Source organism: Protomyctophum bolini (genome assembly GCF_963924005.1).
Source record: "Protomyctophum bolini genome assembly, chromosome: 7".
Classification (NCBI taxonomy): domain Eukaryota; kingdom Metazoa; phylum Chordata; class Actinopteri; order Myctophiformes; family Myctophidae; genus Protomyctophum; species Protomyctophum bolini.
Genome location: NC_137868.1, coordinates 10,333,531 through 10,348,489, shown reverse-complemented (window position 1 = coordinate 10,348,489; position 14,959 = coordinate 10,333,531). Strand labels below are relative to the sequence as shown.

The following is a 14,959-nucleotide window of genomic DNA, read 5'->3' as shown; positions in this document are numbered from 1 at the left end:
TAAATGCGTTTGGCCTTTTGCTATGGGAGAAGAATGTTGAAGGAAGAGTGTGTGTGGAGTGGACCGGAGGGAGGAGGTATAGTGGTTGTTGTATCAGTCGGGGCAAGGCACCACAAGACAGTCTCGTGGTGGTGTGTACGCGGCGGGCCGTGCATGTGTTTTAAGTATATTTGCGCGGTGCACCCCTCTGCTCTCAACCCCCCACACCCCCACCACACCGTCACCCCCCCCTCGCCTGAAACTGCCATCCTAGTGCCATTAAGCTGTTGTCCTCCCGAGGACTGCCGTTTAGCAGCCATTAGAGGAGAATACTGCTCCCTGGTGGCAGATACAGATCATGCCCTCTGACATGGACAGCACTGAGGGCTGCATGCTAGGAGGGGGAGAGAGAGAGAGAGAGAGAGACACTGACTACAGGCATATAGTTCTAGTTTATTCTCACAGCAACTAGAGATAGCTGGTGGGCCTGACTCTGAGCTGATGTGAGGTTCAGTGCTCTCAGATGCACAGATCTGTACGAGGAATATAATGTCATTCTATTGTCTTCAGTGCTATATATACCACATACACTATATACCGTATGCATACAAAAGAAACCGTGGTGAAAACAATAAATTGGAAACAATAAAAGTGAACTGCCATTCGTGGTCGTGGATATATAACCCCACAGCGACAAAGGCTTTTGAAGAAAAAGGGAATAAAAGAAGTGCGGTGGGAGGGGAGCGCATTATATTCTCCTGCACACCTATCTATCAAAACCTGAGCCAGCCTGACATTCAGCGCATTCTTTCCCTCACTCACTCCCTCACTCCCTCACTCACTCACTCACTCACTCACTCACTCTCTCTCTGGTGTGTGACAGAAAGCAGAGATGTCAGGGAACAGGTTCTCGGTGAGCTCAGGGCCGTCACGTATCTGCGTTCCTGGTGACTGATGAGAGGCAGAGTGACGGGCAGCTGCAGTCTTTTCGCAGCCCGCAGGCCTGCCTGGCATTAACGTCATGGTGCCATGTTCTCAGAGGGAGCCTGTCACTCAGGCTGTCAGTGGCGCAGACAGAGAGACAGACGGCATAGGCGCTGCGAACATGAAAGAGACTGGCAGAGTATACGCCGGTGTTCCCCAGGTGGGCTTCTGTAGTGGGAAGGGGCGAGCCGCCCGCCTTCCCCTTGGCTTTCAGCTCGCGTGGCCACACACGGACATCAAGGCGACACGCAGCCACGGCCCGGCATCAAAGTCAAAGCCTTCAGAAAAGTGTCACGTATAACACAAAGGCTGTGTTGCTTGTGGACTCGCCTGTTTTGGCCGCTTCAGGATGAATGATAATAATTCCTGCTGCAGGTATAGCTGAGGTTTAGATATTCATGGGACAGTGAGCCACAGATGTCTGGGACTTCTAGGTTTGTGGAGGGATAACCTATAGCATTCTGTCAACATTCATTGTTTTGTGAACCTGCAGAACAAAAATGTGGAGCTATTCAGCTCCAAAACATCTATGAGTCTTATTAGCCCAGCTACAGTAGCAGCCCCCTAGTGTGTGTGTGTGTGTGTGTGTGTGTGTGTGTGTGTGTGTGTGTGTGTGTGTGTGTGTGTGTGTGTGTGTGTGTGTGTGTGTGTGTGTGTGTGTGTGTGTGTGTGTGTGTGTGTGTGTGTGTGTGTGTGTGTGTGTGTGTGTGTGTGTGTGTGTGTGTGTGTGTGCTCTGAGTCCTTACACCGTCAGGGACATTTGCTGAAAGGTGATGCCAGAGGAAAGGTCATATGGGCTCACCAAATTCTGTAAGGTTTGTCCCAGAATTGTCCTATACTACATTATGACTCACATACTGTATGTTGTGTGAAAGGTTTATATTTGTTATCAGGGTGCAAGTAAAAAAATAATATATATCTATAATATAATATACCTCACGAAGATGTGACTGATACATCGAAACATTGTCGCTTTTTCACTGATCATAAAATAAGGGCTTAAACTGTCTTGAGTTGCTCCAGTGCCTCCTTTCCTCCTGTAACCTGTCCTGCCTCTGAGATGCACCAGACTGGCCTGCCATAGGCTAGAGGCTGCCTCTGAGATGCACCAGACTGGCCTGCCATAGGCTAGAGGCTGCCTCTGAGATGCACCAGACTGGCCTGCCATAGGCTAGAGGCTGCCTCTGAGATGCACCAGACTGGCCTGCCATAGGCTAGAGGCTGCCTCTGAGATGCACCAGACTGGCCTGCCATAGGCTAGAGGCTGCCTCTGAGATGCACCAGACTGGCCTGCCATAGGCTAGAGGCTGCCTCTGAGATGCACCAGACTGGCCTGCCATAGGCTAGAGGCTGCCTCTGAGATGCACCAGACTGGCCTGCCATAGGCTAGAGGCTGCCTCTGAGATGCACCAGACTGGCCTGCCATAGGCTAGAGGCGCGGTTGGAACTCCCTTCTGTTTATATTTGTTATATTGTTCCTGTGTCTGCTATAAGTAATACTGGTCTCTATAGGGTGGCAACTATAGCCGACTATAAGTATTTATCTATTATGAAGATGGTACTGACTGCCGTTTCACTAAAATGTATGCTAATCAGTCGGGCCGGGCTTCAGACCGACCCAGTTAGGCCCTAATTTCCAGGCCCGTTGAGAACTCTTAACACAAACACACCAAGCTGGGCATAGGAGGGGCCGGCGCCCCTCAGAAACAGATGAGATGGAGTCAGTAGATCCCATTTTGCGTGTCTTTATTGTGGACATGACATTACATGTTTTTGAAATGATGTACAAAAGTGTAACAGAAGTGAGAATGGCTCAGACGAGGTAGAGCTTCCACACCGGCTTCCCGGCATGAAAACTACACAGTATAAAAACGTCCAAAACAAAACAAACCCAGAATAATAAATCATTTTCTTTTTTTTATAACGAACAACACTCCCGTCTGCCCTCGTTCCTCTGATCATTTTGAAGTGATAATAAATACCAAATACATTTGGAATAATAATAATGTCTTCTAAGGTAAATTAACCATGAGATTCATAATATAACAAATAAAAAGCCAACAGACACAAATAATACAACTTAAAGAGGCTTCATAAAAAAAAACCCAAACAAAAGAGGAGATAACAACAGCAACCGGCCTCTCTCTCTGGGAGGGCATCCATGACTAGCTACAGACCAAAATCCTACACTTTAAGCAAAGAGAAAGACAAAAGAAGAATCTGTGTGAATTAAGCACTGCCGCACCTAAATAGCATAGTCAAACTTTTTCCATGCGGGAAACATGTCTAACAAGCAGTGGCGTGTATAACCACATCACGTCCCCAATCATATCATCAAAACAAACAAAACAAATTAAATAAAATCATGATGGATATCTATGGAATCGTAATAATAATACACTGCAGAATCCAGAGTGTGGATTTAAATTAGAAACACTGAAGGTTCTACAGTGTAACAAAAGAAAACAAAAGCCTCTAAAAGCCAGAGATGTACGTTCAACTGGATTGACGGGCACTGTTAATAAAGACATTCACACTGAAAACCTCAGGCCTAATTTACACTGCTCTGTCATACGATACACATAGCAGTCCTTAGTTACAGGCTCACAACTTGAGCTTGTAGATCTGCTATTTTCGGCACGGGACAACACCATTGTACGACTAAGTATAAACCAGGCTTTAAGCTACAAATGGACAAAATGAGAGGAGAACAGCAGAGCGAGTGTTAAAGCAGAAGAACCTAGTCTAAGTGCACTAGTAATGCCTTTTGGTATCTAACGCTGTATATAAAGGGTTTGGAGTACATCATGTACACTTTATTATGTTACACACACACTCGTTCCCGCTCAATCTGTTCATAGTTTCATTCTTTTTTTTTCTTCTTCCTAAGTCACACTTCGGAGTACAAATTAATAATCGAGGAGTTAATCTTTAAAGGGAAAATTCTGTACAATATTGGTATTAGTACTAGTACACACTACTCGGTAGGCTAGAGTAACCATTTCAAGTATTCTTACTATCCCCCCCCACCCCCACCCTCACCTTCGGCATGTACACATTTTGCGTAAGGTACTGTATATTCGAGCACACAGAACCCTAATATGACCCAGTGGTTCAGTAACCATTTTAATAATGTGTTTGTTTGTGTAAAAACTACGGAGGTCTCAAAATAGACGAAGGGAAGTACGGTATCTCCGTTTGCTTTATTTATCATTGCGTTGTTATTATTATTAATATTATTATTATTATTATGACCCATTTCTTAACCGTTTTCTGAATGTTTTAGAATCGACACGTACAAAATACGCCTCCTGAATCCACAGTTCCCTGTGTCGCAGCACTCGGGACTTCAGCCTCGTTTTAGTTGGTGTTGGTGTGTACAGTATGTACTATGTACATACTATGTGCATGTTTAGTTAGTACAGTATGCACTTATCTACTTCCCAACAGTCACTGACAGGCAAGGCATGACCATCTCCGAGGCCCTTGAAAAAGGACCCCCACACACACACACACACACACACACACACACACACACACACACACACGAAATCCCTCAAAATGATAGTATAGGGGAATGGCTATTGTTCCACACTTCATACTGTGTAGCAGCCAGATATCTAAATAAGCTTTCATTCCAGAGGAGGTAGAGCCCAGAGTAGAGAAAGCATGTAGATGAAGGCTGGATTATACAACAGTTTTTAATCAACCTTTCTTATATGCAGACATTTAGCAGAATGCGTCACGCACACGCGCACACACACACACAGACACACACACTTCCACGAGTGGGCACATGCACTCACGTATGAACACACAATCACGTATACACACACAAGCTTGTTCTTTCTCTCTCCCTTTGCACGCACGCACGCACGCACACACATACCCTGCAAAGGCTGTAATAGGCTTCAAAACAACATCTCTATCTCCTGGATTCCCTGAAATCTCTTGAAGCCTGACCTCTGGTCCTCTTGGCGCTACGTGTCTGTCTGTCTGTCTCTCCGTCTGCTCTCTCCTCCTCACTCTTATCCTCGCAGGAATCATCTTGAAATCGCACTAAAAGTCAACGAAGTGAAGCCAAAGCACATCTGTGCCGGGGACTCGGCTGTGTGGAAGCAGACGGCGTGCGTTTTTTTTTTTGCGAAACGCAGGTGCGATCTAAGCCGACGTCGGCGTAACCGAACAGTCAAACAGCACATATTGCTGCTGAAAGCGCAGCGCTTTTCCCACATGTTTTCAAGTCACTCTAATAATTTGAGGTTGGAGGAGGTGTCTGGAGGACAAAAAAAGGGATGAAAAAAATAATAATCTGTGTCCTTTCATTCCCTTTCCTCTTAAATGGACAATAATTGAATGACCGTTAAAACCACACGCTCATTTATATCGGCCATTAAAAACGCACACTCTTTTTAATGAGCACTAAAGCGAACACCCAACAACCCCCTCCTCCATTAGCTCTATCTCTCTCTCTTCCCTGGTCTTCCCACTGGAACTTTTCTCTGTCTCTCCATCGCTCTTGCTCAGTTCTTCGCCTATCGCTCTTTCTCTTCCATTTGTACTCTTTCTATACCCTCCTTTTCTTCACTCTCTCTCCTCTCTCTCTCTCTCTCTCTCTCTCTCTCTCTCCTCTCTCTCTATCCATCTCTGTCTCTCTATCTCTGTCTCTCACTCCTTCTTTCTCATGGTCAGCCTGACAGCCTCAGACTACAGAGAACAAGCATCTACTGCAGCTACTCATGTTACACTAGGTGGCGCGGCGAGGAAAGAACATGTGTGCACGGCACGCACACACACTCACGCACACACACGCGAACAAACACACACACACACACACATTTTCATCCTCGGCTCGGCGGCTCTATTCAGTGAAGAGCTGAGAGTCCAGAGAAAGCGGGCTCCTCCTCCTTCTGTCCAGAGCGTGCGTGGAAACGTAAGAGCTTCTCTTTCTGTCCCGTCATGGTGGTGCACGTCATCAGAGGGCCTGCATCCTGTGAGCAGCACACAAACTATTATTAAGTCATCACAGGATGAAGCAGGGGGGTTTGTATAGGTGCAGGGCTCCTGCCATGCCGCGGTCCTCAAGATTTAAAAACTATCAGAGTTCAAAACATCTCAACAAAATAAAATAAAGATTCCATGTCTTCTCTTGCTTAAAAACCAAAACATCCAAATCATGGGAAACCCCTCGTCACGGCGGTCAAAGCTCATCATATCTGTAAAAAGTCGACAGACCATTAAAGGGGTTTACTGCAGGTGAAGCCTCTCCCGTTAAGACCATTAAAGGGGTTTACTGGTGAAGCCTCTCCGTTATAAGACCTGACAGTGGTGTTTCTGAGTGGTGCTTTTCAGTGGTAGTTCAGTGGTGTGTGGTGTTGTTGTTGTGCTGTGGAGTGGGATGGTCCTCGACTAGCGACCCCACACTCTGCTCCGGAGGCTCTGCTGTGGGCGCTGCGGGTGTCGTCGGTAGGTTGTGGTTGTTGTTGTTGTTGTGGTGGGTCCAGTGGTGGTGGTAGGGTCCAGTCCCCGTGCTCGGGGGGGCCCAGGGAGTCATGTGACAGCTCTCTGCTGCCCTCTGGGTACTGGTCGTTGTCGAAAGGCAAATGGTGGACGCTCTGGACGTGGGTCTTTAGGTTCCCTTTCTGAGAGGCTCGGTACGGGCAGAGGCGGCAGCAGAATGGTCTCTCCCCTGAGGGAACACAAACACAAGAGTTGAACGGTCGGGCCAGGGGGGAGGGGGGGGCATGAGGTGACCTCACGTAGGGTGCGGCAGCATGCGACGAGAGGACAGGGCTCTCTCTGAGAGACAGAGAGAGAGAGAGAGAGAGAGGACATCAAGGGGACGGCCAAACCAACAAACATGATGCACAACCATTGAAACAGAGCCATATAGCCCACAGACAGCACACAGAATGACAGTCAGATACACAGTCAAATATTCAATGTTAATTCAATTCTGGGCCCAAAAATGTACCCAGACAGACACTTTGGGATGTGTACTACGGTATTTGGCTTAATTCTTTGTATAATCCGAATTGAATTATTGAAGTATTTAACTGAGTAGGACTACAGGGGATGACAAGAGAAGGCATAACCACTTAAACTCTATACACGGTTAGTTGGCCAGAGTCCCCTAGGGGTCAATACTAGGCCCCCTATACTTCCCCCCCCCCCTCTACAATAAGAATCTACGCCACAAATAGGCAATCTACAAGCTTGAGCTATACTGCACGAGCTTGTATTGTTGGCAATGGTTCACCCCAGAATAAATAGGGGCGCTAGGGTTCATGTGGTTAACATTGAACTGGCCCCGCTTCGGACATTAACTTTTGCGATCCTATCCTGACCTAAATGAACCAATTACTAAACTACTGTATTCCTCTTGACTTCTTCCTGTGAGAGAGGGCTGACATCTGGACCAAAAATACTGGCCTCACTGTCTCATGGTACTCAGAGCAGTCCTACTTTCCTCTCCCCTTCTCTCAATCAGCTCCCCCACACACACGCACACAGACGCAGACGCACACACACACGCACACTCGACACTCCGCGCTCTCTTCTAATTAGACTGACCTACAATGGCACAGACACCTCGACATAAATAAAGCAACACACACCTGAACAAAACAAATGAGATTGCCATTTAATTGCACCTAATTATCATTTTGATAAATGGAAGAATATCAAAGTGGGAAAACAAATGACTCCCCATGCCCACCCCCACCCCCCCTCACCCCGCCCCCTCTCCCCGAAGAAGATACAGCCAAATGTGGCTGTTCTCATACATCATCAGAGCAACAACAGAGGGGACAGGGTGAGAGAGGGAGGGCGAGAGAGCGAGAGAGAGAGAGAGAGAAATAAAAAACAGGAAGGCAAAAAAAAAGAAAAAGACATAATTAATCACGCAAATCTAAAAGCAGCCGGAGAGACGGGCGGGGTGAGACGGGAGAGGAAAGCGCCTCTACACCTCTATGGAGGAGAGACGGGCGGGGTGAGACGGGAGAGGAAAGCGCCTCTACACCTCTATGCCAGCGTCCTGCGAGGGGGAAGATGGCAGCCAGAGGAGCGGGAGGGGAGTGGGCAGGCGGGCGGGCGAAGATGGGAGGGGACTGGTGCACTAACACATTAAGACCTCATCCTACACATGTCTTCAAATGTCTTAACAGCTTTCTGAAAAAACCCTATGTTTCTATTTCTATATCAGTGGTTCTCAAAGTTTTTCGTGTCAAGGTGGACCACCAGAATCATATGTATTTGGCCGCAGACTCTCATCTCAAATATGTTGTTCCAGGGAGGGACCCCCAGAAGCAAAGATGTGCGTTGAAACCGCTCACTTTTGAAAGAATACATATTCAAAGATTTGCATACAGTTTTCAGGACTTTTCAAAAAATAGCAGATCTACAAGCTCGTATAGCGTGGCACTCTCATGCCATGCTATAATATGAGATTGTAGATCTGCAATTTTTCAACAGCTAAAGTTTAAATGAATGGTTAAAAATGGCTAAAATACACAGATGCGTTCCCGGTCCTTATGGGCTAAATTACACTAAAGGTTATCGTCACCGTAAAGCAGCACCAACACTACATCTAATTGGACCCCTACGCTGTTCCTGCTCCCATCATTCATAGCGAGTGGTAAATCTGAGTGCACGAGCGCGCGCGTGTGCGTGCGTGCGTCTCGCGCGTGTGATTAATTAAGATGGAAGTGCGCCGCGCAGACCTGGCTCTCTCCGAATGTCAAAAGCAGAACAGATTTACTCCTCCCTCGCTCGCTCGCTCTCTCTCTCTGTCTGCCTCGATGTCCCTCTATCTCTCTCCCTCCGTCTCTCCCTTTGTCTGGGAAAACTTTTCCACCCCCCCCCCCCCCCTCCCCCCCCCCACCCCCGATGCAGACAGAACAGACGTGTCGCTGGTTTATGGGAAGCCCATTGCTCATACCGAAGGGGGGGGGGGGACACCTGAGGGACGAAGCGGCGAAGACGACAGCATGCGGTGGCCATTTTGCTGCTCTGTGAGTTAGGCACAACGAGGGCCTTGTTGCGTGACCCTGTCGGCTCAAACTTTACACTGGGGGGTGGGGGGGGGGGGGGGTGGGGGGAACAAGGAAGTAGAAGCAAGCAAAGCTAATATATATGGGTGGTGTGGGTGGGGGGGGGGTGGTGGTGAGAAAAGAAATGCATTCGTCACGAGGAGGTGTGACAAAGAGACATAGGGCGACATGCAACGGGAACGGAGAACACACACACACACATGCGAGGACAGCGGTGGGACACCCCAGTGGTTAGCCGTGGTGGGACATACTTGTTTGGGTGCGTCGGTAGCGGTGGTGGTGTGAGCGTCAGTACCTCTGTGGAGTCCGTTAAAATCAAACCCAACTGTGGGGGGAGGGGGAGAAGGAAGGGAGGGAGGGAGGGAGGGAGAGAGGGGGAGAGAGAGAGGGATGGATGGAGGGAGGGAGGGAAGGAAGACAGGGAGTAGGGTGGGGGTGGAGAGGGAGGGAAAGGGATTCGGTTAAAAAAGCCGAGATGAGAGATCTCTTCGACCTCTTTCTTATTCTTTAGAACACCATGGGCAGCACACGGAGGCCATGTGCCACCAGTGCCCTCCTAACAGAGAGGAGATGATGATGATGATGGTGGTGATGATGATGATGATGATGGAACGTGGTGGTGGCGACTCAGTGATTTAATATGACGCATGTTAATGGAGGGCCTCGGGGTGGCTGCCCTTTCTTGTGTGTGTGTACGTCCATGTTGAAGACAACCGCTGGTGACAACATTAATTACAGCTTCGCTGGTGTTTGTGTTGCGTGTGTGTTTTGCACGTGTGCGTGCGCATGCGTATCATGTGTGCATGCGTGAGTATGTGTGTGTGCGGGTGTGTGTTTTGAGTGCCTCTGCATCATTTACCATTTGGCCTCTGTCACTTAGAATCACTGGTTGTGTCACTTGTCATTCACACTCTCCATAAAGAAGCTACTTATGTGACTGTCTACTGCGATCACTGCTTACTACACTGATGGACATGCAGGAGAGGAGAGGAGAGGAGAGGAGAGGAGAGGAGAGGAGAGGAGAGGAGAGGAGAGGAGAGGAGAGGAGGGTAGAGGAGAGGAGAGGAGAGGAGGGTGAGAGGAGAGGAGAGGAGGGTGAGAGGAGAGGAGAGGAGAGGAGAGGAGAGGGGGGTAGAGGAGAGGAGAGGAGAGGGGGGTAGAGGAGAGGGGGTAGAGGAGAGGAGAGGGGGGAGAGGAGGGGAGGGTGAGAGGAGGAGAGGAGAGGAGAGGAGAGGAGAGGAGAGGAGAGGAGAGGAGAGGAGGGGAGGGTGAGAGGAGGAGAGGAGAGGAGAGGAGAGGAGGGTGAGAGGAGAGGAGAGGAGACAGTGGGATGTCTAAATCGAGGCTGTTTAGTGAATGGCGTCCGGATGCATGCAAATGGATTCATAATGTTGGGCATGGACAAAATGCCGTCACGCTTCATTAGGATGCGCAATTCCATCTCTCTAATTGACATGTGATTAATAATGTATACAATTTGTCACAGGTCAGTATCGCGGGCAAATCATGTTTCACTTTTGTAATGTAGAGACAGCTGCCAGACCCAGGGCGGGGTGGGGTGGGGAGGGGTGCAGGACTGCCTGGATGTCACAGAAAGATCTAGTTTTGATTTATTTTGGGGTGAAATGCCGATAGTATGTGTATAAAAATGTATGGTTGGGCATGTGAATGTGGAGGGATATTAATGGATTGTTATCCCATCCATATCTGAAATATGCATGAGTAATTGTGTTGTGTTGTGTTGTGTGTGTGTGTGTGTGTGTGTGTGTGTGTGTGTGTGTGTGTGTGTGTGTGTGTGTGTGTGTGTGTGTGTGTGTGTGTGTGTGTGTGTGTGTGTGTGTGTGTGTGTGTGTGTGTGTGTGTGTGTGTGTGTGTGTGTGTGTGTGTGTGTGTGTGTGTGTGCGCGTATCGTACCTGTATGGGACCTCATGTGTGTTCTCAGGTGACTGGGTTGACTGAAGCTCTTGCCGCACTCGTGGCAGACGTACTGTCCTTGTCGCATCAGAGAGCGCAGCATTCCTATATATACACACACACACAGGCACACAGAGGGAGAAGGACACACATTAATATCGTTTTGTATAATAATTTAGATCTGTGTGCGAGCAGATTGGCAATCAGTGATAACCAGAGTTGGGGTCCGTTACTCTTAAAAGTAAGGCACTACATATTACATATTACTTTTGAAAAAAGTAATGCCTTACATTACTTTATTACTCCCTGGAGAAAGTAACTAGTTACATTACTCGTTACATTACTTTTGCGTTACTCCATAAAATTGCCTGTCGCATTGTCACATAATTTACCACTTAACAAATCTTTATAATCCTAGGACACAAGATATTTCTTTATGCTCTTTACCAGGTTGTGGAGGAATAAAACAAAATGGGCCTTTCCAAAACGGTCTAGTGACTTTTTCTATGCAAACTTCTAATCAATTCTTCAATCAATCAAATCAAATATATTCAAATAAAAATAATGAGACTGAGAGAAATCAGTAGCCTATATGTTCACAGTGCTTTAGGATCCCTTTCTTTATGATGTGGAGTTCCCTGCTCCATTCTCATTAAATGTAGTTTTTCATGTCGGCATATTTGGTTTATTCATCTCTGCATTAAGCACACATTCTACAACAAACAAACTGACTGGCAGTGTTGCCAGGTTTTGGAAGAGAAACAAGCAGCCATGTCTATGAAAACAAGCCCAAAAGAAGCCTGACTATAGGATATTATAAAACAAGCCCAAAGTCGCTTATAATAAGCGGACATGGCAACAGCCCAACGTCTGCTCCGTCTCTGTGACAGTGGGAGACTGGCTCGCTGTGTGGAGCAGAGCAGTGCTCCTGCGGAGATTTTAATACCGAGACGACGTAAATGACAGTTATGACACAAGCGCTGTAGGCTATATCGAACAACGGACATTGATGTGTCCGGCCAGAGGTGGGAGGAGGACAGGTGGGTCTAAAACCGGACGTCTGGCCACCCTACGAGTCCACGACAGTAGCGAAAAGTGCTGTGCTGCTGCTGATCTGACACCAGTTTGACATGTTCTAGTCCGCGACTCCAGCGCACCATTACTTTTCATGTTCAACTCATCTCCGTTGTGTGCATTATTCTCCAAGTCCAAATTAAGCAACACTGCTGAAAGCAGCCACATGACGCAATTAAGTAACGAGTAACGGCAGCGCTAAAGCGACCAGTAACTGTAGTGTGATTATCAATTTTGGAGGAGTAGTGTCGTTATATTACTCGCTACCGACCAAAGTAGTGTCGTTACAGTAACGAGATTTTCCGTTACTCGTTACACCCAACTCTGGTGATAACTATAGCCATAGCGGCCAGCACAACATGTTCCATAATGCTTTGACATGCAGACTCTATAGAGACTACAGACAGAACTATAGCCAACCACTGACATCATGTCACCTCTGTAACTACAGACAAATTACTAGCATCGTGTCACCTCTGTAACTAGACAAATGACTGGCATCATGTCACCTCTAACTACAGACACACCACTGGCATCATGTCACCTCTGTAACTACAGACAAATTACTGACTCCATGTCACCTCCATAACTACAGACACACCACTGACATCATGCCACCTCTATACAGACAAACTTTGGCATGGTGTCAGAATTAGACACAAGGCGGTGGGCATGAGGCTCCTTTCAGAATCAACCCACCGTTGAAACGTGTTGAATGGATGAGCAAAAAGATCACAGTGCACAAACGTGGAAATGTATCAATTTGTACACCCTCTCTTAGTTAAATGAACAACACGGGAGGCTTTTTCACCGTGATGGAAGTTGTGAAGCGTGAGCTTCCCGATCGACGCGAAAGGCCACCGCACTTTGGCCGGAGCGGGGGCTGCGACCGCGGAGGCGGAGGCGGGAGGGGGGGGGCCGTCAGCCGCGGTAGTGGACCAGCGCAGGCATCATTAGTATGTCTAATGTGTCATTATGGGCGGCTCGCTCCGGGGGCTGGGCTGCAGCTGTCACACAGCATCATCTCAGAGCCTGACAGCCAGACACACGCGGCACACACACACGCCGCATAAATTACAGCCAATTAAAACGCCCCGGCTGTGATGTGCCCGCTCGGCCGCCCGTGTGTCACATGTCAGGTGTGTGTATGTGTGTGTGTGTGTGTTTGGTCATTGCTATTGCCGCATCTCCCACTGACGCACAATGCAACAGGGACATCAGGAGGACGAGCGGTTTCAAGGCACGCAATGCACACACACACACACACACACACACACACACACACACACTCCTGTGACCTCTCCTGCTGGCAGATAACTTGCCTGGGGGGTCCATGCAGCATAAGCATCCTCCGTCCTCTGTCCTCCGTCTCTCTCCACTCCCCATCAATCCCCCCACCACCCCCCCTCGGCCCCCCGTACACACACGTGCCCGTGCGACCGGCTTGGCATGTACCTGCGTGGCAGTGCCCGCTGGTGCGGCGCTATAGGCGGCCGGCGAGGACAGCAGGACGGACGGAGGGGGACAAGGGGAGGGTGACAGAGAGCTTCTCTGGCAGCTCTCAGCGCTGCAGCCTCTGGATACTCATGGACCACCATGAGCTGCCAGCCCTTCTCACCATGACACGCTCCACAAAGACAGGACACAACTGCAACGTTCCACCCCCACGCCGAAAGACAAGAAATAAAGTGCACGCACGCACACACAGACACACACAACATCATTCATGCGTGGATGGATGGATGCATGCAAAAGTGCACTTGCGCTTCTGCACGCAAACAGACACGGGCATGACAAATCTCGAATGTGCATCACTTACATATCACAAACACATGTGTATTATATACATGCATGCACACACACATAGTGTTATGGATGCACACACACACACACACACACACATGCACGCGCACACGCGCTACCGAGCGAGGAGCCTGGGTTGCTCAGGAAAGGTCACTTTATAGCATGTGACTCAAAGGGCTAAGGCAGAGCGTGATGATATGTGCCTGGACGGGTGACAGTGATGTCACGGCGTCCGCTCTGGGGCTGTTGTCTCTGACCCCTGGCTCCGCACCATGCCCTGCCTGACCTTACCAACTCCAGCCCAAAGTGGGCAAATTAATGGAATGTTCAGTAATGGCCATTTCTGAAGCAGCTGGTGGGGTAATTACGCTCTCACGCTATGTATATGCAGCAACCCCAACCGACCCCCAACCCCAACTTATACTGGCCCCACACACACCTCTCTCTCTCTCTCTCTCTCTCTCTCTCTCTCCCTCTCCATCCTTGTCTGTGTGAGTCTCTCATCAGGCGGAACCCTGACCTAAACAGTTTGTGACAGCTTTCTGGGAGAATTGGGGACTAGGCATGCCTCCAAGACCCTGAGAGAAGCAAAGGTTCTCTCTCATGCCTGATCTGTACGTCATCGCACGCCGGTGTAGCACAGCGACAATAGCAAGCTCACAATGCGCCCCGCTGCAACGCGCTGTGAGCTTGTAGATCTATGTGAGCTTGTAGATCTATGTGAGCTTGTAGATCGGCTATTTATTACAAGTGTTAATCAAGCCTTGCATCTTTCCCGGTGAAAGCACACTCTCTTTTGCAACTACAACGTTTCCCAAACAGTGGGTCGGGACCCATTTTTGGGTCGCGAGAGAATTGTTTTGTTTCATACATTTTGTCATTAATTATTATTATTTTAAAAGAGTTTCAAAAAATGTCCACAAATACTAGTAAAAGAAATCGCAAATTTTCTAGTTGAAAACAAATAAAAAAACATTTTTCAAAAAGAAATTCATTCATTTAAATGAAAATCATCAAAGAAATTCCCTAAATTAGACAAAACAAATCTGCAAACAGATCTGCAAGCTCGCAATGCGCAAAGCGACACATTGTGAGCTTGTAGAGCTGCTAGTTTGTGTCTCGGGTAAACATCTGATTTCTCTTTTGTGTCTTGA

The 14,959-nt window shown here is 48.2% G+C and overlaps 1 protein-coding gene across 2 annotated transcripts in view; it reads right to left on the bottom strand.

Annotated features, from left to right (window-relative positions):
- Positions 1 to 6,456: 6,456 nt before the first annotated feature.
- The window catches only part of LOC308319152 (zinc finger protein 516-like), a 54,844-nt gene continuing 46,341 nt past the window's right edge, over positions 6,457 to 14,959 (bottom strand). For both annotated transcript variants that reach the window (XM_080769031.1, XM_080769030.1), the window contains exons 4-6: positions 10,929 to 11,033; positions 9,266 to 9,339; positions 6,457 to 6,652 (exon numbers count right to left, since the gene is read on the bottom strand). In XM_080769031.1, coding sequence (XP_080625157.1) covers positions 6,593 to 6,652; positions 9,266 to 9,339; positions 10,929 to 11,033 — 239 coding nt within the window. In that variant the 3' untranslated portion in view covers positions 6,457 to 6,592. The remainder of the gene's footprint in view (positions 6,653 to 9,265; positions 9,340 to 10,928; positions 11,034 to 14,959) is intronic.